At 45.7% G+C, this 25106-nt stretch overlaps 1 protein-coding gene across 1 annotated transcript in view; it reads right to left on the bottom strand.

Moving 5' to 3' along the window:
- The window catches only part of DGLUCY (D-glutamate cyclase), a 51197-nt gene that overhangs the window by 7494 nt on the left and 18597 nt on the right, over positions 1-25106 (bottom strand). Inside the window, 5 exon segments of the mRNA XM_046647173.1 lie at positions 3540-3649; positions 3652-3690; positions 18655-18774; positions 21493-21641; positions 24185-24284. Coding sequence (XP_046503129.1) covers positions 3540-3649; positions 3652-3690; positions 18655-18774; positions 21493-21641; positions 24185-24284 — 518 coding nt within the window.

Here is a 25106-nt window from a genome sequence, read left to right as displayed (position 1 = left end):
TCTCCAGCCACTTGCTCTACCCTCAAGTTAAACCCGAGGGCAGAGCCAAGGGCCAGGGTGGGCAGGGTGTGCCATGGATGGTGATGGCCACTTTCCCTGGGCTCCTCAGCATGGTGCCCACTCCTGCTACAGTCACGCTCAGACCCCTAAGAACTGTCCCTGAATATGGGAGGCCCTACGTACAAGCAGCTCACAGAGCAGAGATGAGGGCATTCCTCCACCCCTAACCAATCAAACGTCACCACCAGCTCAGGCCACAGCTCTTAATGACTCAGGGACCCTCACAGAGTGACCTGCAGAACTGTAATATGACGATTCTGGTCACTCCCCTGCACGTCACACTGCTTCATGTCCCTGCACTTTTGCTTATGTGGGTCCTGCTGCCTGGAAGGCCCTTCCCACCCTTCCTTACCTGGCTACTTATATCCTACTCACCCCGCAAGACCTGGCTCAGTGCCACCTCCTCCAGGCAGCCTTCCTTGAACTTTCTGAATGAGCCAAGTGCCCGTTCTCTGTGTCCCCACAGTGGCTTGCTGTGCACACTTCCATCCTGGCTCCTGAAATCACCCTTCATGTGTTGTCTCTCCTCTGGGTCCCGAGTTCCCTACCTAGGGCCAGGGTAGACTCTCACTGTCTCCCAGAGCAAGGCAGGGGCTCCACAAACAGGGCTTTGTACTTTTGCTTTAAACATGTTCCCTTGTATTTTCTTTATAAGGGTGGAGCATTATTAATACATTTATGAAGGACTGGGTGGAAATGCGAAAGGAGAGTTTTCCGTACAGGGAGGGTAAGCGCTGGGCTGTTGACTTGTTTGGCTGGGTTTATTCTTTTGTGTCTGTGTGAATCAGGAATCATGTGCGAGGCTGCCCCCTGAGTGTTTTTTTCCAGTTCAGAACCAGGAAGCACAAAGAAAGCACAGAAGGCCCTCTGGGCAGCCACTTCCCCTGAAAATGTCACTGCAGCTGCCGGAGCCCCCCCATCCCCTTCACACGGCACCCTGGCATTACCGGGAAACTTCAGAGCCTTGTTGGGAAGAGCCCAGACCCAGATCTCAGCTCTGCCTCTCAGCTGGGTGGTCCGCCCTTTTGGAGCCTCAGCTCTCTCATCTGTAAAATGGGGATAACACCATCAATCCAGGGAGGTGTCGGAGAGCAACGGGGTACGCGGCAGGAGGGAGCGAGAAACGAGGAGACGGGCAGAAGAAAAAGGGACCGGACAAGGTGCACAACAATGTGAAAGCAAGACGGCAGAGGCAGAGAGGCAGCAAGGGGCTCTGGATGCAGATGCTGCTGAGAAGTGAGGGCTCCGGGGCCTGAGGTGCTGACTGGCTGGGGGACTTGTAATGACCACCACCCCATCTCAGCTGCTGTCTCCAGGCTCAGTGCTCAGGAACCTTCCTGCCTCTCCAGTTGCCTTCCCATCTCCCCAGCCCAATCCTCTTCCATGCTTCTGGAAACCAGCCCTCTCATCCAGGGTCTCAAAACGTGGTCCCTGCAGCTGCAGCAAGGTTACCTGGGAACTTGCTAGTGATGCAAATTCTCAGGCCCAGCTCAGCCCTACTGAATCAGGAGCCCTGGGGGTGGGCCCGCACTCTGTGGTTTAAGATGCCCATGAGGCGATTCTGATGCCTCTAAACTTGGAGAACTGCTGCTCTGATAAAGCACTGCTTTCATTCCTTCATTCAACAAGGATTTACCGAGCACTGTGTCTCCTTTGCTGGTTGCTGGGAAAGCACATAGAAAAGACCTGGTTCCTTATTTCCAGGAGCTTTTTTTTTTTTTTTTTTTTTACATTTAGCAATCTATGCCTTTGGGTGACAAGCCTGGGAGAGTGAAGCCTTAAGTTGCATGAGACTGGTTTGGGTTGGCTGGGAGTGGCCTTGGGGTCCGCAGTGCAGCCTGACCTAGCCTGGGGAACCCCTCCCCACACCCTGACGGGCCTGTGTCAGAGAGCTCCCATTGCAGGGCGGGGCAGCTCTGAAGAGAGCAAGCTGTTCCTCACCTTTAACCAGAATCTGCTCCTCTCCCTCTGCCTTGTGTCCCCCTCCCCCAGTTCCAGCGTGTGAGGCCTCAAGCCCCAGAGTCTTCTCTCCTCCGGGCCAAACACCCCAGCTCCCTCCACTGTTTCTCCTGGCTTTTCCAGCCCTCCCACCTCCTGTCTGCCCTCAGGTGAAGGTGAAGCCCAGGTGAAGCCATCAGCTCACAGGTGAAGTCACTTCTGACCCAGGATTTAGACGTCAAGTCAAGGCTTTGGCCCCAATTTCCCATGATCCAAATTACTCTGGAAAATTCCCCCAGAAGCAACTTCATTCGAGGCTGACGCGCCGCCGGCTTCTCCCCCAGGTGGGCGGCGCCCAGCTCCGCAAGGAGCATCAGAAGCTGGAATCGGAGCCCGTGGGCGGGGCCCGCTCCAGGCAGGAGAGCCGCGGGCACCGAGGCGGAGGAAGGAGCGGCCGGTCCCGCCGCGCATCTCGCTGCTCACGCGGCATGCCTAGGGGCAGGATCGCTGGCACCGTGCACAGGGCTGGCCTTCTCCTGCGTTTTCCCCGCACGTATACGTGAGTTCACATAAGTCAGACGTGGCTGTGTGCTGCGATGCCCTCCTCTCCACCGGTCTATCGTGTCGCCCCCGGAACTGCGCACAGCCCTTCGGCGAGATGGCTGAGCAGTCAGAGGAGCTCCAATTACCCTGCTCAACGAACACCCTCGGTGGCTCCCTACTACTTCTCAGGTAGAACCCTCCAGGAGGGAGTCAGGGTTTTCTTGGCTCCAGCTAACACCATCTCCCTCTGCCCAGGGGTTCTTAATGGCCCCAGACTACATGGAGAATCCGACGAAAGCACAGACCTTGCCCAGAAAAATCCACGCATGAAACAATTTTGCAAACTGCTTCCTGGGCTCATGGACGCCCTCCTTGTTGATCCTGGGGTCAGAAGCCCTCCTGCCCTCCTATCGCGCCCCTGCCTACTGCCTTGCACCTCCACAGCAGTCTCCCCAAACCGGCACTAAGCTTGCCCTCCCTCCTGCCCAGAATGCCTCCCCTTCTACTGGGTTTATTCCTTCCAGCCTCCAGCCGCCAGGATCTTCCTCCTACCTTAGTCCTCCACACCTTCACACTGGCTAATTGTCCCACACAGGGTCTTAGTGCCCTGGCTGGGTTGCACACTCCTTAGAGGGAGATGAGGACACCCACAGCTACATGTATGAGGTGCCTACCCTGGGTCAGGTATTCAGTTCTTCCAACAACAATGCTGATGGCTCCCATTTTACAAGGAAAATGAAGCTCAGAGGGGCTAAGCAACTTGCCTCAAGTCAAACTAGAAGGAAAATGGTCATTTATATCAGGTCTTCCATAATGATTTAGGATCACTCGATCCAGTCCAGCAGTTGCCACTGGATGACCTTTGCCCCCAGGCAGGCTCTGCCTCTGTGTTGATGGGCAGTGGTGCTGGCCCTTGGCTTATGGCTGCGAACACCATCCCCACCCCTCAGCCAAGGAAAGAGCTGCTTCCGTGGGAATGGCCTGCGGGAGTACCTTACCTTAGTGACAGGTGGGAGGGCCTAAGTCCAATTCTGCTCCCCAGGTGTTCTGGAGGGCCCAACTGCCTTCCTCAGGTAATATCCGTGGACTTCACATGAGTTCAGGATTACAGTGTGCAGGCCAAGGCACAGCCTCCCCAATTAGAAACACCTAGAACAAAAGATTCCATCATATAGAATTGGAAGGGTCACGCGGTCCATCACCCTGCCTCTAAGCAGTGGAACTCATCTCAGAGAATGGTCCCAAGCCCAGTGGCACCAGTGGTACCTGGGAACTTGTTAGAAACACAAAATCTTGGGCCCCAGCCCAGACCTACTTAATCAGCAGGGGAATGGGGCAGCAAACTGAGTTTTGATAAACCCTCCAGGTGACCGCGATTCAAGTTAAAGTTTGAGAACATCGCTCTAAACCATCTGGGTTATGTACTGTTAATGACCACCAGAGAAAAAGATTCAGGCTAGCGTAACCCTAGGAAGCCATTCCAGAACTCTCGACATTAAGAAACTGTCCCTCATGGCCGACCTGAATCCTTCGTGCTGCGTGGAAACCTGTCCTCAGAGGGGCTAGGTGACAGCTGCTTCATGCTGTGTTGCATCCCCTCTTCATGGGCTCGAAGACCACTCCTAAGTCAGCCTCGGACTTCCCCAAGGCCCCCCAGTACGTAGTTGTAGATTCTAGCGGTGAGTGCCTCTGGCTGTGCTGTGTGGGACGCCGCCTCAGCGTGGCCTGATGAGCGGTGCCAAGTCTCCGCCCAGCATCTGCACTGGAGAAACCCTGGGCCGTTAACCACTCTGCCCCGGGGCCAGCCCCTCCCCTTCCTTTTCTATCAGCCAGCCCCAAAGGCTTGTTCCCCACTTTGGGGACTACCTCACTGGCTTTTCTCGGAAACCGGCTTGAGTTCTCCATGCAGCTGAGGAAGGATTGATTAAGGACCTGCTAAGCTCTAGGTGCCAGAGCTAAAAAGCAAGGGGAGCTCCCAACCAGGAGAGAGAGGGACTGTGCACACAGCCAACCAGAGCACGGGGCAATCTGTGAGATGTCCGCAGAGCACCGTGGGAGCCCTGAGAGGGGGCATCCATTCTGACTGGTTTAGGAAAGAGTCACGGGAAAGGGGTCATTTCATACGGGCCTTGTAGACTGGATGGAATTCGCCAGAGGAAGGGTAGAGGAGTGGGGGGCGCTTCAGGTAGAAAAAAACCCAAGCACTCCATGAGGACACAGGCATGTGGCGTGAAAATACAAGGTGTATATCAAAATATGGTGGATGAGGACCATGCGATAACAATAGTATTGTATTTCACTGATTCTAAGATGCAGTTTTTATATTTACATTTCTGAAATTGAGATGCCTCTTACAATCAATAGTATCTTACAGTTATAATTGGCAATCTTTTCCTTTCTTAATGGTACATAAAATAATGGCAATTCTTGTCATCAATGGCATAGTCAATGGAATAGAATAACTTGCTTTGAGTGAATAGGTACAAAGCGTGGCACTGTTCTAATGCCTTACATGGATTAGCTCCTGGAATACTTACAACAAGTTTGTGAGGTATAGGTATTATTATTATCTTCATTTGCAGCACTGGGCAACAGACACACAGGGGTTAAGTAACTTGCCTAAGGTCACACAGCTGGTAAGTGTTCATGGATAGGAAGATGTGAACTCAGGCGGCTACCTCCAGAGGCCATACTCTTTTTTCTTTTTAATTGTAGTAAAAAAAAACACATAACATAGAATTTACCATCTTAACCATTTTTAAGTGTGGAGTTCAGCAGTGTTAAGTATATCCACATGGTTGTGGAACTCCAGCACCCATACTCAGCCTCCATGCAAATATAGAAAATAAAAACATATGGGAGTTAATATTAAAGGGAAAGAGAAGAATTTAAAATGCAGGTTGACCAGGGCGAAATTAGATAAAATGGGTATGTGTTAAGTATAAGAATTAAAAGCTGACACGCAAAACTAAAAATGCCAATTGTGTTATGGAGTGATGACGGCGTTTTTGCCCCCTTCCATCTCCCTTCGCTACCCACCTTTACAGAATGTCTATAGTATTGTTGTCACATCATCCTTTCAATTAAAAAAATTAAACCCAGGGCTGGCCTGGTGGTGTAGTGGTTAAGTTCGCACACTCTGCTTCAGCAGCCCAGGGTTCATGGGTTTGGATCCCGGGCGCAGACCTAGCACGGCTCATCAAGCCACGCTGTGGTGGCATCCCACATACAAAATAAAGGGAGACTGGCACAGATGTTAGCTCAGGGACAATCTTCCTCACCAAAAACAAAAAAACCAAAAAAACCCGTTAAACCCATGCTGTATTTGAGCAATGACAGTGGCCGTGCATGGCTGGATCATGGGGTACCTAGTGGGGATCAGGGAGATGAGGCCTAGAGGGGCCCTAAGACCAGAGACTTGAGCCCACATGTGGGGGCCCTGCTCTGGGAAGCCCTGTGAGATGTGAGTCCCACTGCAAACTTTGATCTCTATGCTGACTTGGGTTGCAGGCACCAAACAGGACAGGACAGCACACTGTTAGGGCCAGGGCGCCATTGCTTGTGGACCTTGTGGTGGGCTCTTTGCTCTTCTCACTCCAGTCATACCTGCCTGATTGTAGCTGGGCCCCACAAGTTGCTGAGCAGCCCAGGGCTGCCACCATCCCTGGTGTCAAGAGCCAAGGATGGAGACGGGCCGGGCTGCTGTGCCTCCTAATTTACTCTCCTGGGACATCCCCCTGCCTGTCAATTGCCCCCTCTTGACCTCCCAGCCTGGAATAAGAGTAGCAATCTGCTGTGACCGTCCAGCCCAGGGACAGCCAGGACTACTTTACAAAGGGTTTCTCTAATCCTTACAGAGACCCACTTCATGGGTGAGGACAGCGAGGCTTGGAAATGGAGCTGCCATCAGCCTGACTGATTCCAGAGCCCTACATCTTTCTTGTCTACACTGAGCTGAAGGAACAGACACAGTTCTCTGTGTTCAGGTCCTGTTAGCTCCCAATCCTGTCTGGAGGGGACCCTTTTCATCTTTCTCAGCCTCAAACCCACAGATTTTCATCTGAAGCTCTCATTACAAGTCACCCACACTCCCCACTGCCAACTGGGCTCACCTCCTCTCCTTGGGGGCTGCTAAAACCACCACCTCAGTGATGCAGTTGGCCAAGCCCTTGGGATTTGATTAATTATACGGAGAACCTACATTCTGGGTGGCAGATAAACTTGAGGAAATCTGAGGTCTTCCAAAGAGATTCCCAGAGGCTCCCTTCCCACTCAGATCCAAGATCCCAGGATAAAGGAGACCTGCAGATAATGGGTCCGCCCACAGCGAGCCAACACGGGAGGCCTGAGGAGCAGGGTTTGTTCTTCCTCTTCTGGGTGTGCCAGCTGGAAAGCTAATCCAGGGCGGAGAACAGAGACATAGGATGTTGAACATCTTTTCATATGCTCATTTGCCATCTGCATTTCTTCTTTGATGAGGTGTCGGTTCAGGTCCTTTGCCCGTTTTTTAATTGCACTGTTGGTTTTCTTATTGTTAAATTTTAAGAGTATTCTTTGTATATTTTGGATAACAGTCCTTTATCAAATACGTCTTTTGTAGAGGTTTTCTTCCAGTCTACGGCTTGTCTTCTCATTCTCTTGACAATGTCTTTTGCAGAGCAGAAGTTTTTAATTTTAATGAGGTCCAGCTCATCAATTCTTTTGTTCATGGATTGTGCCTTTGGTGTTGTATCTGAAGAGGCATCACCATCCCAAAGTCTAGATTTTCTCCTATGCTATCTTCTAGGAGTTTTATAGTTTTGCATTTTCCATTTAGGTCTATGATCCATTTTGAGTTAATTTTCATGGAGGGTGTAAGGTCTGTGTCTAGATTCATTTTTTGCACGTGGATGGCCAGTCGTTCTAGCACCATTTATTGAAGAGGCTATCTTTGCTCCATTGTCAAAGATCATTCGATTATATTTATGTGGGTCTATTTCTGGACTGTCTATTCTGTTCAACTGATCTATTTGTCTATTCTTTTGCCAATACCACACTGTCTTGAATCCTGGAGCTTTATAATAAGCCTTCAAGTCGGGTGGTGTCAATCCTCCAAATTGGTTCTTCTCCTTCAATATTGTGTTTTGGCCTCTCCATATAAACTTTAGAACCAGTTTGTTGATATCTACAAAATAACTTGCTGGGATTTTGATTGGTATTGTCTTGAATCTATACATCATTGGGAAGAACTGACATCTTAACGATATTGAATCTTCCTATCCATGAACATGGAATATCTCTTTATTTATTTACTTTGATATCTTTCATCAGAGTTTAGTAGTTTCCATCGCATAAATCTTGTAGATATCTTGTTAATTGAAACTTAAGCATTTCATTTATCAAATTTATGGCATAGAGTTGTTCATAGTATTCTTTTATTATCCTTTTAATTTCCATGGGATCTATAGTGAAGTGCCCTCTTTCATGTCTGATAAAATAATTTGTGTCTTCTCTCTTTTTTCTTAGCCTAGCTAGAGGCTTATTGATTTTATTGATCTTTTCAAACAAACTAGTTTTTGGTTTTGTTGATTTTCTCTGTTTTCCTTTTTCAATTTCATCGATTTCTGCTCTAATTGTTATCATTTACTTTAATCTGCTTAGTTTGGATTTAATTTGCTCTTCTTTTCCTAGTTTCCTAAGGAAGAAGCTTAGATTATTGATTTTAGATCTTTCCTCTTTTCTAATATATGCCTTCAATGCTATAAATTTCCCTCTAGGCCCTGATTTTGCTACATCCCACAAATTTGATGTTCTATTTTTGTCTAGTTTAAAATATTTTTAGATTTCTCTTCAGATTTCTTCTTTGACCCATGTGTTATTTAGAGGTGTGGGGTTTAATCTCCAAGTATTTGGGAATTTTGCCACCTATTTTTCAGTTGTTGATTTCTGCTTTAATTCCCTTGTGGTCTGCAAGCAGACATGGTATGATTTCTATTCTTTTAAATTTGTTAAGGTGTTTGTTATGGTCCAGAATGTGGTCTATTTTGTTGACTGTTTCCTTGAGAAGAAGGTGTAATCTACTGTCGTTGGATGAAGTAGTCCATAGATGTCCATTATGTCCAGTTGATTGATGGTGTTGTTGAGTTAACTATGTCCTTACTGATTTTCTGCCTGCTGGATCTGTCCATTTCTGATAGAGGGTTGTTAAAGTCTCCAACTATGATAGTGGATTCATCTATTTTCACATTCTCTGAATTTTTGCCTCATGTGGTTTTGACTCTTTCATGTTAGGCACATATACATTAAGAATTGTTGTGTCTAGGGGTCAGCCCCATGGCTGAGTGGTTAAGGTTACATGCTCTGGTTCAGCAGCCCAGGGTTTCACTGGTTTGGATCCTGGGCACAGACCTAGCACCTCTCATCAAGCCATGCTGGGGCAGTGTCCCACATAGGAGAACTAGAAGGACCTACAACGAGAATACGCAACTATGTACTGGGGAGCTTTGGGGAGAAGAAGAAAAAAAAAGAGAGAGAGATTGGCAATAGATGTTAGCTCAGGTGCCAATCTGGAAAAAAAAAAGAATTGTTGTGTTTTCTTGGACCCCTTTATCATCATGTAATGCCCCCTTAAACCCTGATAACATTCCTTGTTCTGAAGTCTGCTCTGTCTGAAATTAATATAGCCATTCCTGCTTTCCTTTGATTAGTATTAGTATGGTATATATTTCTCATCCTTTTACTGTTAATCTATATGTATCTTTATATTTAAAGTAGATTTCTTGTAGACAACACATTGTTGGGTCTTGTTTTTTGATCCACTCTCATAATCTCTGTCTTTTAATTGGGGTATTTAGACCACTGACATTTAAGGTGATAATTGATATGGTTGGATTAATATCTACCATATTTGTTACTGTTTTCTATTTGTTGTTTGTCCTTGTTCCTTTTTCCTATTTTTGTCTTCCACTTTTCTTCTGCCTTTTGTGGTTTTAACTGTACTTTTTTGGGGGCCGGGGGTGAGGAAGATTGGCCCTGAGCTAACATCTGTTGCCAATCTTCCTCTTTTTGCTTGAGGAAGATTGTCACGGAGCTAACATCTGTGCCAATCTTCCTCTAGTTTGTATGTGGGACACCACCACAGCCTGGCTTGACGAGCAGTGTGTAGGTCTGCACCTGGGATTCTAACCTATGCACCCTGGGCAGCTGAAGTGGAGCATGTGAATTTAACCATTACACCACCAGGCCAGCCCCAACTGTACATTTTTTATGGTTCTATTTTCTCTCCTTTCTTAGCATATCAGTAATACTTGTTCTCTTAACTTTTTTTTGGCAGTGGCCCTAGAGTTTGCAATATACATTTACACTGATTCCAAGTCCATTTTCAAATAACGCTACCACTTCACAGATAGTGCAAGCACCTTATAATAAAAAAATATTCCTCCTAATTCCTCCCGCCTATCCCTTGTATTATTGCTGGCATTAATTTCATTTATAATCATATATAAGCATGTATATATACATAAGCATACACAATTGAATACATTGTTGCTATTATTATTTTGAATAAACTGTTATATTAATTAATATATAAAAGTTTTTATTTTACTTTTACTTATTTATTCTCTGATGCTCTTCCTTTCTTTGTGTAGATTCGAGTTTCTGACCTATATTATTTTCCTTTTCTCTGAAGAATTTCTTTTAACATTTCTTGCAAGACAGAGCTACTGACAATAAATTCTCTCAATTTTTGTTTGTCTGAGGAAGTCTTTATTTATCTTTTACTTTTGAAGGATAATTTCACAGGGTACAGAATTCTAGGCTGGTGGTTTTTCTCCACCAATACTTTAAATATTTCACTCCACTCTCTTCTTGCTTGCATGGTTTCTGAGAAGTTGGATGTAATTCTTGTCTTTGCTCTTTTATTGGTAAGTGTTTTTTTCCCTCTGTCTTCTTTCAGGGTTTTTCTTTATTGTTGATTTTCTGAAGCTTGAATATATGTTGAGCTGTAGCTTTTTGGTATTTATCCTGCTTGGTGTTCCCTGAGCTTCCTGGATCTGTGGTTTGGTGTCTAACCGTAATCTGGGGGGAAAATTCTCTGTGATTATTGCTTAATTATTGCTTGCATTCCTTTCTCTCTTTCTTTTCCTTCTGGTATTTCCATTACATGTATGTCATACCTTTGTAATTGTCCACAGTTCTTGGATATTCTGTTCTTTTCAGTCTTTTTTCTCTGTTTTTCAGTTTTGCAAGTTTCTATTGTCATATCCTCAAGCTCAGAGATGGTTTCCTCAGCTGTGTCCAGTCTCCCAAGGAGCCCATCAAAGGCATTCTTTATTTCTCTTATGTATTTTTTATCTCTAACATTTCTTTTTGATTCTCTCCTAGAATTTCCATCTCTCTGCTTACATTATCCATCTACTGTTGCATGTTGTCTACTTTTTTTTATTAAGATTATGATAGATTACAACCTTGTGAGATTTCAGTTGTACATTATTGTTAGTCATGTTGTGGGTACACCACTTCCCCCTTTGTGCCCACCCCCCACCCCCCCTTTTCCCTGGTAACCACTGATCAGTTCTCCTTGTCTATATGTTAACTTCCACCTATGAGTGGAGTCATATAGAGTTCGTCTTTCTCTGTCTGGCTTATTTCGCTTAACGTAATACCCTCTAGGTCCATACATGTTGATGCGAATGGAACAATTTTGTCCTTTTTTATGGCTGAGTAGTATTCCATTGTGTATATATAGCATATCTTCTTTATCCAATCATCAGTTTCTGGGCATTTAGGTTGGTTCCACGTCTTGGCTATTGTAAATAATGCTGCAATGAACATAGGGGTGCAACGGACTCTTGGGATTGCTGATTTCAGGTTCTTAGGATAGATACCCAGTAGTGGGATGGCTGGGTCATAAGGTATTTCTATTTTTAACTTTTTGAGAAATCTCCATACTGTTTTCCATAGTGGCTGCACTAGTTTGCATTCCCACCAACAGTGTATGAGGGTTCCTTTTTCTCCACAACCTCTCCAATATTTGTCACTCTTGGTTTTGGATATTTTTGCCAATCTAACGGGTGTAAGGTGATATCTTAGTGTAGTTTTGATTTGCATTTCCCTGATGATTAGCGATGATGAACATCTTTTCGTGTGTCTATTGGCCATACTTATATCTTCTTTGGAGAAATGTCTGTTCATGTCCTCTGCCCATTTTTTGATCGGGTTGTTTGTTTTTTTGTTGTTAAGCAGTGTGAGTTCTTTGTATATTATGGAGATTAACCCTTTGTCGGATAAGTGGCTTGTAAATATTTTTTCCCAATTAGTGAGCTGTTTTTTTGTTTCAATCCTGTTTTCCCTTGCCTTGAAGAAGCTCTTTAGTCTGATGAAGTCCCATTTGTTTATTCTTTCTATTGTTTCCCTCAACTGAGGAGTTATAGTGTCCAAAAAGATTCTTTTGAAACTGATGTCAAAGAGTGTGCTGCCTATGTTCTCTTCTAGAAGACTTATTGTTTCAGGCCTAATCTTTAGGTCTTTGATCCATTTTGAGTTTATTTTGGTGTGTGGTGAAAAAGGATGGTCAATTTTCAATCTTTTGCATGTGGCTGTCCAGTTTTCCCAGCACCATTTGTTAAAGAGACTTTCTTTTCTCCAATATAGGCCCTCCGCTCCTTTGTCGAAGATTAGCTGTCCATAGATGTGTGGTTTTATCTCTGGACTTTCAATTCTGTTCCATTGATCTGTGGACCTGTTTTTGTACCAGTACCATGCTGTTTTGATTACGGTAGCTTTGTAGTATGTTTTGAAGTCGGGGATTGTGATGCCTCCGGCTTTATTTTTCTTACTCAGGATTGCTTTAGCAATTCGTGGTCTTTTGTTGCATCATATGAATTTTAGGATTCTTTGTTCAATTTCTGTAAAGAATGACCATGGGATTCTGATTGGGATAGCGTTGAATCTGTAGATTGCTTTAGGTAGTATGGACATTTTAACTATGTTTATTCTTCCAATCCATGTGCATGGAATGTCTTTCCATCTCTTTATGTCATCGTCAATTTCTTTCAAGAATGTTTTGTAGTTTTCATTGTATAGATCTTTCATTTCCTTGGTTAGATTTATCCCAAGATATTTTATTCTTTTCGTTGCGATTGTGAATGGGATTGAGTTCTTGAGTTCTTTTTCTGTTAGTTCACTGTTAGTGTATAGAAATGCTACTGATTTATGTATGTTGATTTTATACCCTGCTACTTTGCTGTAGTTGTTGATTGTTTCTAATAGTTTTTCTATGGATTCTTTGGGGTTTTCTATATATAAGATCATGTCGTCTGCAAACAGCGAGAGTTTTACTTCTTCATTACCTATTTGGATTCCTTTTATTTCTTTTTCCTGCCGAATTGCTCTGGCCAACACCTCCAATACTATGTTGAATAGGAGTGGTGAAAGTGGGCACCCTTGTCTTGTTCCTGTTCTCAGAGGGATGGCTTTCAGTTTTTTCCATTGAGTATGATGTTGGCTGTGGGTTTGTCATATATGGCCTTTATTATGTTGAGGTACTTTCCTTCTATACCCATTTTATTGAGGGTTTTTTATCATAAATGGATGTTGGATCTTGTCGAATGCTTTCTCTGCATCTATTGAGATGATCATGTGGTTTTTGTTTCTCATTTTGTTAATGTAGTGAATCACGTTGATTGACTTGCAGATGTTGAACCATCCCTGTGTCCCTGGTATAAATCCCACTTGATCATGGAGTATAATCTTTTTGATGTATTGCTGTATTCGGTTTGCCAGAATTTTGTTGAGGATTTTTGCATCTATGTTCATCAGTGATATCGGCCTGTAGTTCTCCTTCTTTAGTTGTCCTTGTCAGGTTTGGGGATCAGAGTGATGTTGGCTGCATAGAATGTGTTAGGGAGTACTCCATCTTCCTCAATTTTCTGGAATAGTTTGAGAAGGATAGGTATTAAATCTTCTTTGAATGTTTGGTAGAATTCTCCAGAGAAGCCATCTGGTCCTGGACTCTTATTTTTGGGGTGGTTTTTGATTACTGTTTCTATTTCTTTACTTGTGATTGGCCTATTCAGATCCTCCATTTCTTCCTGATTCAGTTTGGGGAGGTTGTAGGAGTCCAGGAATTTGTCCATTTCTTCTAGGTTGTTCAATTTGTTGGCATATAGTTTTTCATAGTATTCTCTCATGATCCCTTGTATTTCATTGGTATCTGTTGATTTCTGTTGATTTCTCCTCTGTCGTTCCTAATTTTATTTATTTGATATTTCTCTCTTCTTTTCTTGGTGAGTCTGGCTAAGGGTTTGTCGATTTTGTTAATTTTGTCGAAGAACCAACTCTTTGTTTCGTTGATCCTTTCTACTGTCTTTTTTTGTTTCAATATCGTTTATTTCTGCTCTTATTTTTATTATTTCCCTCCTTCTACTGACTCTGGGCTTTGTTTGTTCTTCTTTTTCTAATTCTGTTAGGTGTTGTTTGAGGTTGCTTATGTGAGCTTTTTCTTGTTTAGTGAGGTGACCCTGTATTGCAATGAATTTCCCTCTTAGGACTGCTTTTGCTGCATCCCAAATGATTTGGTATGTCGTGTTCTCATTTTCATTTGTCTCCAAATAATATTTGATTTCTTCTTTAATTTCTTCAATAATCCATTGTTTGTTCAGAGGCGTGTTGTTTAGTCTCCACATTTTTGCACCTTTCTCTGCTTTATTCTTGTAGTTGATTTCTAGTTTCATAGCATTATGATCAGAAAAAATGCTTGATATTATTTCAACTCTCTTGTATTTATTGATGCTTGCTTTGTTTCCCAAAATATGGTCTATCCTTGAGAATGTTCCCTGTGCACTTGAGAAGAATGTGTAACCTGCTGTTTTTGGATGAAGTGTTCTATATATATCTATTAAGTCCATCTGGTCTAATTTTTCATTTAATTCTATAATTTCCTTGTTGATTTTCTGTCTGGATGTTCTGTCCATTGGTGTTAATGGTGTGTTGAGGTCCCCTACTATTATTGTATTGTTGTTGATCTCTTCTTTTAGTTCTGTTAAGAGTTGCTTTACAAATTTTGGTGCTCCTGTGTTGGGTGTGTATATATTTACAAGTGTTATGTCTTCTTGGTGGAGAGTCCCTTTTATCATTATATACTGTCCCTCTTTGTCTTTCTTTATCTGTTTTGCTTTGAAGTCTACTTTGTCTGATATTAGTATAGCGACACCTGCTTTCTTTTGTTCACTATTAGCTTGGAGTATTGTCCTCCATCCCTTCACTCTGAGTCTGTGTTTGTCTTTGGGGCTGAGGTGTGTTTCCTGGAGGCAGCATATTGTTGGGTCTTGTTCTTTGATCCATCCTGCCACTCTGTGTCTTTTGATTGGAGAGTTCAATCCATTTACATTTAGAGTGATTATTGAAATGTGGGGGCCTACCACTGCCATTTTATGTCTTGTTTTCTGGTTTTCTTCAATTTCCTTTGTTTCTCTTCCCATGGTTTAATCTGTTCTGATGGAGAGCTGCTACTCTCTGTTGTTGTCCTTCTACTTATCTCCTTTGCTCTTGGTTTTGTAGCCCCTTTCCTTTTTTGGATTTTTCAGGAATGAGGGTTTTCCTGAGCATTTCCTGAAGAGGAGGTTTTGTGGCAATGAACTCCCTTAATTTTTGTTTATCTGGGAAAGTTTTTATTTCTCCATCATATTTGAAGGATATTTTCGCTGGGTAGAGAATTCTCAGCTGTAGGTTTTTATCCTTCAGATTTTTGAATATATCATTTCACTCTCTTCTAGCCTGTAAAGTTTCTGCTGAGAAATCTGCTGATAGCCTGATGGGGGTTCCTTTGTAGGTTAATTTCTTCTGCCTGGCTGTCCTTAGTATTTTCTCCTTGTCGTTGACTTTTGCTAGCTTCACTTCTATATGCTGTGGGGTTGGTCTTCGTGCATTGATAAAGTTTGGAGATCTACTGGCTTCTGTCACATGAAGTTCCATCTCTCTCCCCAGGTTTGGGAAGTTCTCAGCCATTATTTCTTTGAATAGGCTTTCTGCCCCCTTCTCCCTCTCTTCTCCCTCTGGTATACCTATAATCCTTACATTGCATCTCCTAATTGCGTCTGATAATTCTTGGAGAGTTTCTTCATTTCTTTTTAGTCTTACTTCTCTCTCCTCCTCTGCCTGCAGCATTTCTATATTCCTATCTTCCAAATTGCTAATTCTTTCCTCCATATTATCAGCCCTACTGTTCAGTGCATCTAGATTTTTCTTAATCTCCTCTATTGTGTTCTTCATTTCCAGTATTTCTGTTTGGTTCTTCTTTATAGTATCAAACTCTTTTGTGACATAGCTCCTGAACTCGTTGAGTTGTCTATCTGAATTCTCTTTTAACTCATTGAGTTTTTTAATGATGGCTGTTTTGAAGTCATTGTCATTTAGGTTATATATTTCATTTTCTTTGGGATTGTTTTCTGTGTATTTGTTATTTTCCTTCTGTTCTGGAGATTTAATATATTTTTTCATATTGCTTGATGTTGTAGATTTGTGCCTCCGCATAGAGATAGAGTTTAGTTACTGCTTCCACTTGTTTCTACTGGTGTGGTGGGGGGACAGCTGTTTATACTTCTTCAACCAGGAACCCTATCAGCTGTTGCTAACTGGGCCTGGGCCCCTCCTCGTAGTCACAGTGGTCCTGTGGGTTCCCTCTTCAGCTGTGGGGGCCATCACAGGGGGTCTTCAGGCTGCTGGTGCCTACTGTTGCAGACCACCTAGACATGCTCCCTCCTTGGGGTCTGCAGCGGTGTTATGGGCTTTTCCAGCGGCCAGGGGCAGGATCACTTATATTTGCAGCTCTGTCACTGTCGGCGCCCACAAAATCTCACTTGTCCACTATGGCTCACAGCAGAGCTATTGGCATCTTCTGCAGTCTGTGGTTAGCTCACCTAGCTATGCTACTTTTGTCCCAGGGTCTTCCAGCCTTGTGGCTGCCAGATGGATGCTCTCTACTAGTGCTGTGCAGAGGCTTTCACTGAGGCTGCTGTGAGATTGTAGGGTTCCCCCCTGGGCTACAGAGCCAGGCCGCTGGAGCTCCACCCAGCCCCAGTCCTCTCCCCCAGGATCTCGGGGAGCCCCTTGCCCTGTCTGGGGGATAGCCAGAGACCTTGAGTTCAGTGGCAGCTGGCCGGCTGCTGCCCTGCCTGGTATTCTCTTTTCCAGGACCCTCCCGGTTTTGTGGATGCTGGGAAGGGCCTCTCTGCTAATGGCAGGTAGAGACTTTGCCTGCTGCTGGGCCAGAACTCTGGAGTATCCCCCCCAGGCCACGGAGCCGGCCACTGGAGCTCCACCCAGCCCCAGTCCTCTCCCAGGAGATCTCCGTTAGCCCTGAGCCCCAAGCTACAATAGCCGCAGTCAGTGGGTCCGGCGGCGGCAGCTGGCAGGCCACCGCGCCGTTTGGGATTCTCTCTGGGACCCTCCCGGCATTGTAGATGCTGGGAAGGGCCTCTCTGCTAATGGCAGGCAGAGACTTTGTCTGCTGCCCAGGTGGAAGTCTGGAGCTTCCCCCCCGGGCCGCGGAGCCGGCTGCTGGAGCTCCACTCCGGTAGTCCCGAGCCCCGCCCGGCAGTCAGTGGGGCCGGCAGCAGCAGCTGGCGGGCCGCCGCGCTGTTTGGGATTCTCTCCGGGACCCTCCCGATGTTGCATATGCTAGGCGGGGCCTCCCCACTAATGGCAGGTAGAGGTTTTCCCCGCGGACTCAGGTGTGTAACTCTGGAGCTTCCCTCTGGGCTTAGGTGTAATTGTGGGGGGCTTAGGTAGGGCTCTGGTCACCTGTTTCCACCATCGCTCCTCTGGTGTGCGCTCCCTCCTGCCCTAGGTGTGTGTCGATGTTCTGGGGGCATCCGCTGGAAGAAAGCCGCTTGCAGGTACTAGGCTGTTCGGGGTCGGGGTCGGAGAGTTTTCACCTATCTCCACCTCCTCCCGGAGGGAAGTCCGTCCACCTTCCGATGTATAGCAGCGTGGGTCTCTCAGGTGTCCTGAGATGCTATATGGATATCCTTTGTTAAGCAATGAATGTCCAATTAGTTGTAGATTCGAAGGGTGAGAGATGAAGAAGACTACTCACGCCGCCATCTTGGATCTTCCCTCCAGATGCATGTTGTCTACTTTTGGGCATTTCCCTTCTCCCAGGTAGGTTAGGCTCTGGTCTAACAGTTTCCCCTGAGAGCAGGTGTTGTTAAGAACAGAATGGTTCTTCTTCCCCTCCCCCTACCTAAAGCATGAGGGGATTTTTCTCTGAAATTCACCATGTGGACCTGGTAGAGCTCCTGGAGGCAAAACTCAGAAAAGCTGGGGCAGGGAGGGGTGGGGGGCCCTATGACTGGGTCCCCTGGAGTTTTTCTCTCTCAGACTTGTCCAGCAATTCATCAATTACAGTTCAGGTTTTCCTGCCTGGGTTCAGGTTCCTGGAGAGGTTTCTGCTCATCATCAGGCTGGTTCTGATGGTGAAGTGGAAGCCAGTCTTTCTGAGGTAACTGTCAAAATTCCTGAAAGTTGTAGCACTGTCAAGGGAGGAAGGGTTGGGCCTGGAAGGGCCTGGATGCTGAAAGGTCTGTCTTGATGGGGAAGGGAAGCTGTGGGGGGGGAGGGGTAGCCGGGGGCAGAGGTAAGTGAAGGGAGAGGTGGGAAGCATCCTGCATCCTCCAAACATTTGATAGATTGTTCTCTTCCTTTCCACCATGTAGCAGGCACAGATGAAAGCACAGGTGACCCCTCTTCAGAGAGGCCTTCCCTGACCACTGATCTAAAGTGGCCTGCCAGTCATTGTGTCTGGTCTACCTGTAGCTCTTGTCACTATTTAGCAGGATCTCGTGTACTTATTTGTTAGGGCTCATTGTCTGTCCCCTGACACTGGAATGGGAGCTCTGTGGAGCAGGGCCCTTGCTATTCTAACCCCAGTACCCAGAACAATGCCTGGCACACAGTAAATGTTTGTTGAATGACTGAACGAGAGACCAAAAGCTGAGAACTAGGTCCCCTTCTTGTCCTGGTGCCCTCTAGACTCCACTTACAGAAGAGACGAGTTTCTGGCTGGACAGGCTCCAAGCCAGTTCACTCCCCCTGGACAGCCAGGCCTCACTGGCCAGCCATCCAAGCACTCACCAGTGATGACAGCAAAATCAGCCTCCACATCACAGGCAATGACGTCCCCATTTTGTATGTGCCTCTTCACAGCCTCCTTGACCTTGCCCATCCCAAGTTCATTGCCTCCGTCACCAACCCCTGGAGGAAAGGGGGACAGAGTCAGTAAAGAAGATCAGGCAAAATGGGGGGTAGTTGTGGGGCTGGGCAGCCCCTTCACATGTGCCTCATTGCCTCAGGGAGGGGAAAGGGGTTGGCTCTGCATGTACTTTCAGACAACCAGAACACACTGTACTTCTCCTTCCAGTGTCCTAGAAACTCTTCTAGTTAAAAACGAATCAAAGTTCGGAACTCAACAGTGTGTGGCATGTCCTCTATTGGGTCACATTCTCCAGTCACAGATGGAGCACCCTCTATGCTGGTGTGCCAGGCCCACAGGAGATATGGGTATGGCGACACTCAGGACTCCTTCTCCTCTTGAGTGGCTCCTGCTCAGAGAGCAGTCACAAGGCCCAGAGCCCCATTCATGTGGCCAGACAACATTCTACTGGCAGAAGGGAACTGTTACAGATTGTTGAAGTCAATTCTGTAATTGACTTTAAAGGCTGCTGTTTAAAGAATGTGAAATGTGTACATGTCAGTTAATTTTAATCTACACCAGAGGGGTGCTTGGTTAACATCTGAAGTAGCCTAGTCAGGAACATACACCCCAGGGGTGGTTGGTTAGCATTTGAAAGAGACCACAGTCTAAAGGCCAATCTGATAATCAGCACTAGAGGGTTTATTAATTAGCATAATAAATGCCAGAATAAATATATTAGTATGAATAAATGTTGGAAATTACTTAATTCATTGGTGAGCCTGTACACTTTGAGGCAATGCTGATGCTCTAGAACCCCATTGGCCCTGAGTCCAGGTATTTCTGGAAGATCCTGTAGACTAGAGGTCAGCTGAATCTGCCTCCAGAAGACGGTTGCAGCTGCCTCAAGATAACTTCACCCAAGGTGCTTGTCCAAGTGCCTCAAGGACAGACGGCCAGGCCTCCCGAGCCTAGAGAATGGTTGTCCAGGACTGTTTTTGTGTCTCTTTCTACAAAGGCTTGGAATATGTGGAAGAATTCCACCCGAGGGAGCATTCATTGTGAGATGGCAGAGAGGGGAACCAGAGCTGACTCACCTCCAGCACCAGAGACCTGGACTCGGCCAAAGGAAGCGGACAATTGTGAATGACCAAATGCCTTAGGTCCACCCCACCCTGAGGATTTTTCACAGAACAGTTTTCTAGGTCCGTTACAGCCCATTGAATACAGGAAAATAATACCCCCACCTAGCACTGGTATTTCATCTATGTCGGTCTCTGCTCTTTAGCATTTTAGGAATTTCACCTTGTTCACTCCTCGGGTCAGTCCTGTCCGTGGCCTTGTTTTCCTCACCTTTCAGAGCTCAGAGAGTCTCTGAGAGGGGCAGTACCCGGGTAGTGAATGGAAGGTGGGTGTGTGATTCTCAATTGAGTGCTGTGTCCATGACAAAGCAACTGCCTGTGGAACTGAGGAAGAGGGGTGTTGATGGAGGAGAGGAGAGAAGGAACATTTCTGGGGTAGCCCTGTTGGGTAGGAGGCTGTGGGAAGTCACAGGAGGGGCTTGGGCTCCTGAGGGCAAGACAATGATCCAGGGGTCCACAAAGGAGGCAGTCTGAAGGTGCAAATACTACTAACTTTCTCTGGGATCTTGGGGGCATCATTTGAGGGGATCTGCACAAATCGAGGGTCCACATGGCAGGGGAAGAGTGCATGCTCCGCCAGCTCCCTCGGACCTTGATTGCCCCTTGGACTCAGAACTCCTTCCTTTTCCACCCTGGGAATGCCTCCCTCAGGCTCAGGTCCTCCGCCTGCGCAGTCCCAGAGAGACAGGAAGCACAAGCCAGCTGGCTGTGGGCACCACACCCAAGCCTTCTTTCTGGGAAAGACCAGGGCGATTTGCAGAAATTTTCTCCTCGGCCGGAAGACTTTCATTGTCTCATCCAAACCTCAAAAGCCAAAGGAGACTAATGAGTCTGGGAAACACTCCGGCAGTGTTTGAATGGAGAAAACAAATAAACACAGAAGGACAAACGCCTTAATTACTCCAGGGTCGGATACTTACCCCTAGGGAGGAATGTTGGTTCTCCTTGGGACTTACATCAAGCCTTTCAGAAATTCATAAAGGCAACAGGATTCCGTGAACAGCATATCAGGTGGGGTCCTGGGAGTCTGGACTCTACTCCTAATTCTCCCAGCAACACTAATTAGCTGGGCAACCTCAAGAAACCTCGCTAGGCCTCATTCTTGGACACTATACCTGCCTTACCTACTCACAGGGTTTTATTGAGGCTTAAACAATACAATGGATGTGAAACCTCTTTGAAAACTATAAAGTTCTGTACAAACACAAATAGTCACATTATTGTATTATTAGCAATCAAAAGATTGCACTGATCCTATATTGAAGATATTTTTTAAAGTTAATATGCTTCATAAGATGAAACATAGTACACATGGCACATTTGTCCTAGATGACCAAAATAATATGCCATGCCTCGATTTTATGATTGTTACTATTTTATTATTAGTTTCAATATTTTAGACTTGGGCTAATAGAATATGCTCGGTTAAATGTCATTCCCTTCCTTGCTTGTGGGGACATCAGATTTCTAAGTGACAGTGTCATTAGTGGCCATGCCAACTGTAATAAACAAAGACCATCTCTGGAGTGGAAAATGATGGTCCCCATATAACTCTTTCCTGTCCTTGTATTCAACAGTCAATAAAAAGGGATTTAGCGCTGATATCTTCTTGGCGAACTCTCAATGCCCCTTGCTTACCAGTTGATGAGATTCCAGGAATCTTCCGAGCTGCCAGGAAAAGATCGTCAATGGGATTAACCAAGTGCTTGAAGTTCATCTTCCTCGCATTGTAGTGACTGCCGTCCGCGGCCCTCCCTGTGCGCTCTATCACCACCAGATGGTCGAATCTGCCAGGAAGCAAGGGCAGAGGGTCCTCATGGAGAGTGTGGCTGCACTGGTGGTCATGCCTTTGTGTGTCTGTGTGAAGGACCCTTCATTCTTTCTTTGATTCCTTCATTCCTACAGAACTTGGCTGAACATCTGCCACGTGCCAGGGCCTGTGCTGGCGGCTAGTCCGTCAGATCATCTTAAGAAATAGTATCAGAATCTTTAGCAGTTTATTAGAGTCAGAGGCTGTGAGAGCAGGACCACTGAAGGTCAAGGTTGCATAGTGGATGCTGCTGGTGCCCTGCCCAGAGCCAGTGGGGTAGCCAGCATCCGGTGGTTTGAGTGTTGGCTGCTACTGACCCACTGCTGCCCTTTTCCAAGATCTTGTTCAGTTTACAGACACAAAACAGACCAAAAAGGAATTGAAATAGAAGATGAATGAATCTAACACAAGATAAACTTCTTTAGACAGAAAGAGAGAAAGAAGGGACACAGATGGCCTGGCGGTAAGAATGTGGCTGTGCAATCAGATCGTGCAGGTTCCAATGCCACTGGCCTTGGGCAAGTTGCTTACCCTCTCTAACCCTCATTTTCTGCATCTGTCAGATGACCTAACAACAGTACCCATTTCATACAGTGTCGAAAGGGTCAAATGAGAAAATGCACAAGAGGAGCTTAGCAGAGAGCCCCACACCTCCTCAGTGCTCAGTTAAGCGTTGGTGATTGAGGTTGCTGTTATTATTAGGAGGAATATTATTTTGATAATCCGATTTAAGAACAGGAAAATTGTACTTTTATATCTCTCTAAATCCCCCCATGATGGAGTTCTTTAAAATCTTAACTCTGCTATGGAAAACCGTGTAGTGGTTACTCAAAAAATTTAATAGAATTACCATATGATCCAGTAACTCCGCTTCTGGGTGTATTCCCAAAGAAATTGAAAGTGGGGTGTTGAAGAGATGTTTATACACCCATATTCCTAGCAGCATTATTCACCAGGGGCAAGAGGTGGAGCCACTCAAGTGTCTATCAACAGATGAACAAATAAGCAAAAGATGGTATATACGTACAACGGAATATTATTCAGCCTTAAAAAGCAAGCACATTCTGACATGTGTTACAACATGGATGAAGCTTGAGGATACTTTGCTAAGTGAAATAAGCCAGTCACAAAAGGGCAAATACTGTATGATTTCACTTATATGAGGTCCTAGATTTGACGAATTCATAGAGATAGAAAGTAGAATGGTGGTTGCCAGGGGCTGGGCCTTGGGGAAGTGGGGAATTAGTGTTTAATGGGTACAGAGTTTCAGTTTGGGAAGATGAAAAACTTCTGGAGATAGATGGTGATGATAGCTGAACCACAACGTGTATGTACTTAATGACACCAAACAGTACACTTAAAAATGGTTAAAATGGTAAATTCTATATTATGTATATTTTACCACAATAAAAAATATCTTAACTCTGCATGCTTTCTCTGTACGTGTTTTTTAAAAAGAAAATCTTCGTGCCTGTCCGTGTCCTTTGGTTGTGCTAGAATGTGGTGGCGTGACGTCTACTTGGATGAGCAGGTGTTGGAATGTAATCCTGAGGTACAAGCCCCGTACAGGAAAAGGCAGCCACTGAGAAGCAGAATCAACAGAAGCAAGAGCCTTGACCCTGAACTTCCTCCAGTCCTACATCAATGGTGATGAAAGGCAATTTGGTAGAAGAGCTCCAGTTGAGATCAATACATTCTCTGTTCTGGAAGGAGAGCACTGTTTCTGCACCTTTCCCCAGGAGAACTCAGTTACATACTTTGTGAAAGTGAATTGACTTTTTTTTGTAGGCCAGAAGGGTCCATTTAGCTATGACTAGGAATTCCCTCCCGGGAAGCCTGCTCCCTGGGAAGAGTGAATGCATCTTCTCCAAAGAGAGCAGAATCCTCTCTCCCCACAGTCAGATCTGGCTCACCTCCCTCCACTCAGCAGAGCAACACTGTGTTATCTGGCATCAGGGGGTCCCACCTAAGAGAATGTTCCAGTTTCTCCCTGAGGGGCCAGGGTTTTGTTTGTATGCCAACCATTCAGGGAATACAGACATTTCTAATACGTGCCACACACATTCTTGCAGCTTTAAATAGCATATCAGATCCACAGTCGAACTTTCCCTTGGTGACGCAGGGTCCTCCTTAGGAACACCGGATTCTGCTGTGAGCTGCAAGACAGCTTCGCCCTCCAGGCCTATCAAAGCAGTGTTTTTAAATTCTAAGTGGACACTTGTTAGTGGGTTTGACAAACTGCTAGTTTTTGTGTTTTTTTTTATCATTTTCCTATTTTCTCCCTCTAGCAGGAAGACATGCCATCCCTCAGAGAACTGTTACTTAGAGAGACCCTCTGCAAAGCCCCCAGTACACCTTGAACCCCCTGGCCTGGTTGGTTAGTCTGGCCCATCAGAACCCCTGGGCTCATGGTTTTGTTCTCTCTGGAGGGCTGAGGGGTGCGGAAACTTTGCTGTCAAAGCTAATAGCACGTGGACTTTTCCATCTTCACCCAATTAAACTGGGATAGGACACACATACCTAGGTGACCTGGGGTCCCCATCTTTGCATAGAAACGCCTAAGCAGCTCCTGCTGATTCACCTTGCTAAGTTAATATTGGGATCTGTGTCTTCAGAACACCTTGAAAATAAAGGCAAAGGGCAGACACATCAGCTCGTGCTGCATTTTGGGAATTCACGATGGCTTTTCAAAAGCTTCTTTGGAAAGTCTCGTTACCATCAGTGAATGACATCTGCCTGTAGAATACTTTGTTAGGTGGGCCAAGACCTCAACACAGAGGATACTTAAGTTTATTTTAGTCCTGAGTAAACCCTAGGGTTGGTGGGGGCGTGGCGGTGGAATTGGGCTGGTGTCACCAATATTGTGGGCTGGCAGATATGCTGCACACAGATGCACACAATACCATGTGAACAGAGACCTATTCTGGCCCACTGCCATTGTGAGCGCTGGGGACACGTTTAGATGCCCACGGTGACAGTGAGCCAGCCCTCTGCTAAGCACGTGACATGCATGCTGTCATTTAATTTTCACAACAATTCTGCATGATAAGAACCATTATTAGTTCCATTTTACAGAGGAAGAAAACTGAGGCTCAGAGACGCTAAATAACTTGGGCAAAGCCAAGTATGTAGGTCAGTGTCATGTCTCCAGTTCCCACCTCAGGTTCTTGTCTGCTCCCCACCCCCACCTCCCTGCCTGCCTTCAGGGAAATTCAAGAACAGAGGAGAAAAGGTCCCAGAGTCTGGGCCCTGAGTAGCTACTGGTATCGGAGTGATTTCCAAAGTGAATCTGACTCTTAAAAATGCAATATTAGGGGGCTGGCCCCGTGGCCGAGTGGTTAAGTTCGCGAGCTCCGCTGCAGGCGGCCCAGTGTTTCGTTAGTTCGAATCCTGGGCGCGGACATGGCACGGCTCATCAGACCACGCTGAGGCAGCGTCCCAC

The sequence above is a fragment of the Equus quagga genome, chromosome 20, assembly GCF_021613505.1.
Source record: "Equus quagga isolate Etosha38 chromosome 20, UCLA_HA_Equagga_1.0, whole genome shotgun sequence".
Classification (NCBI taxonomy): domain Eukaryota; kingdom Metazoa; phylum Chordata; class Mammalia; order Perissodactyla; family Equidae; genus Equus; species Equus quagga.
Note: the sequence above shows the minus strand (reverse complement) of the source record. Positions and strands in the feature narration are given on the sequence as shown.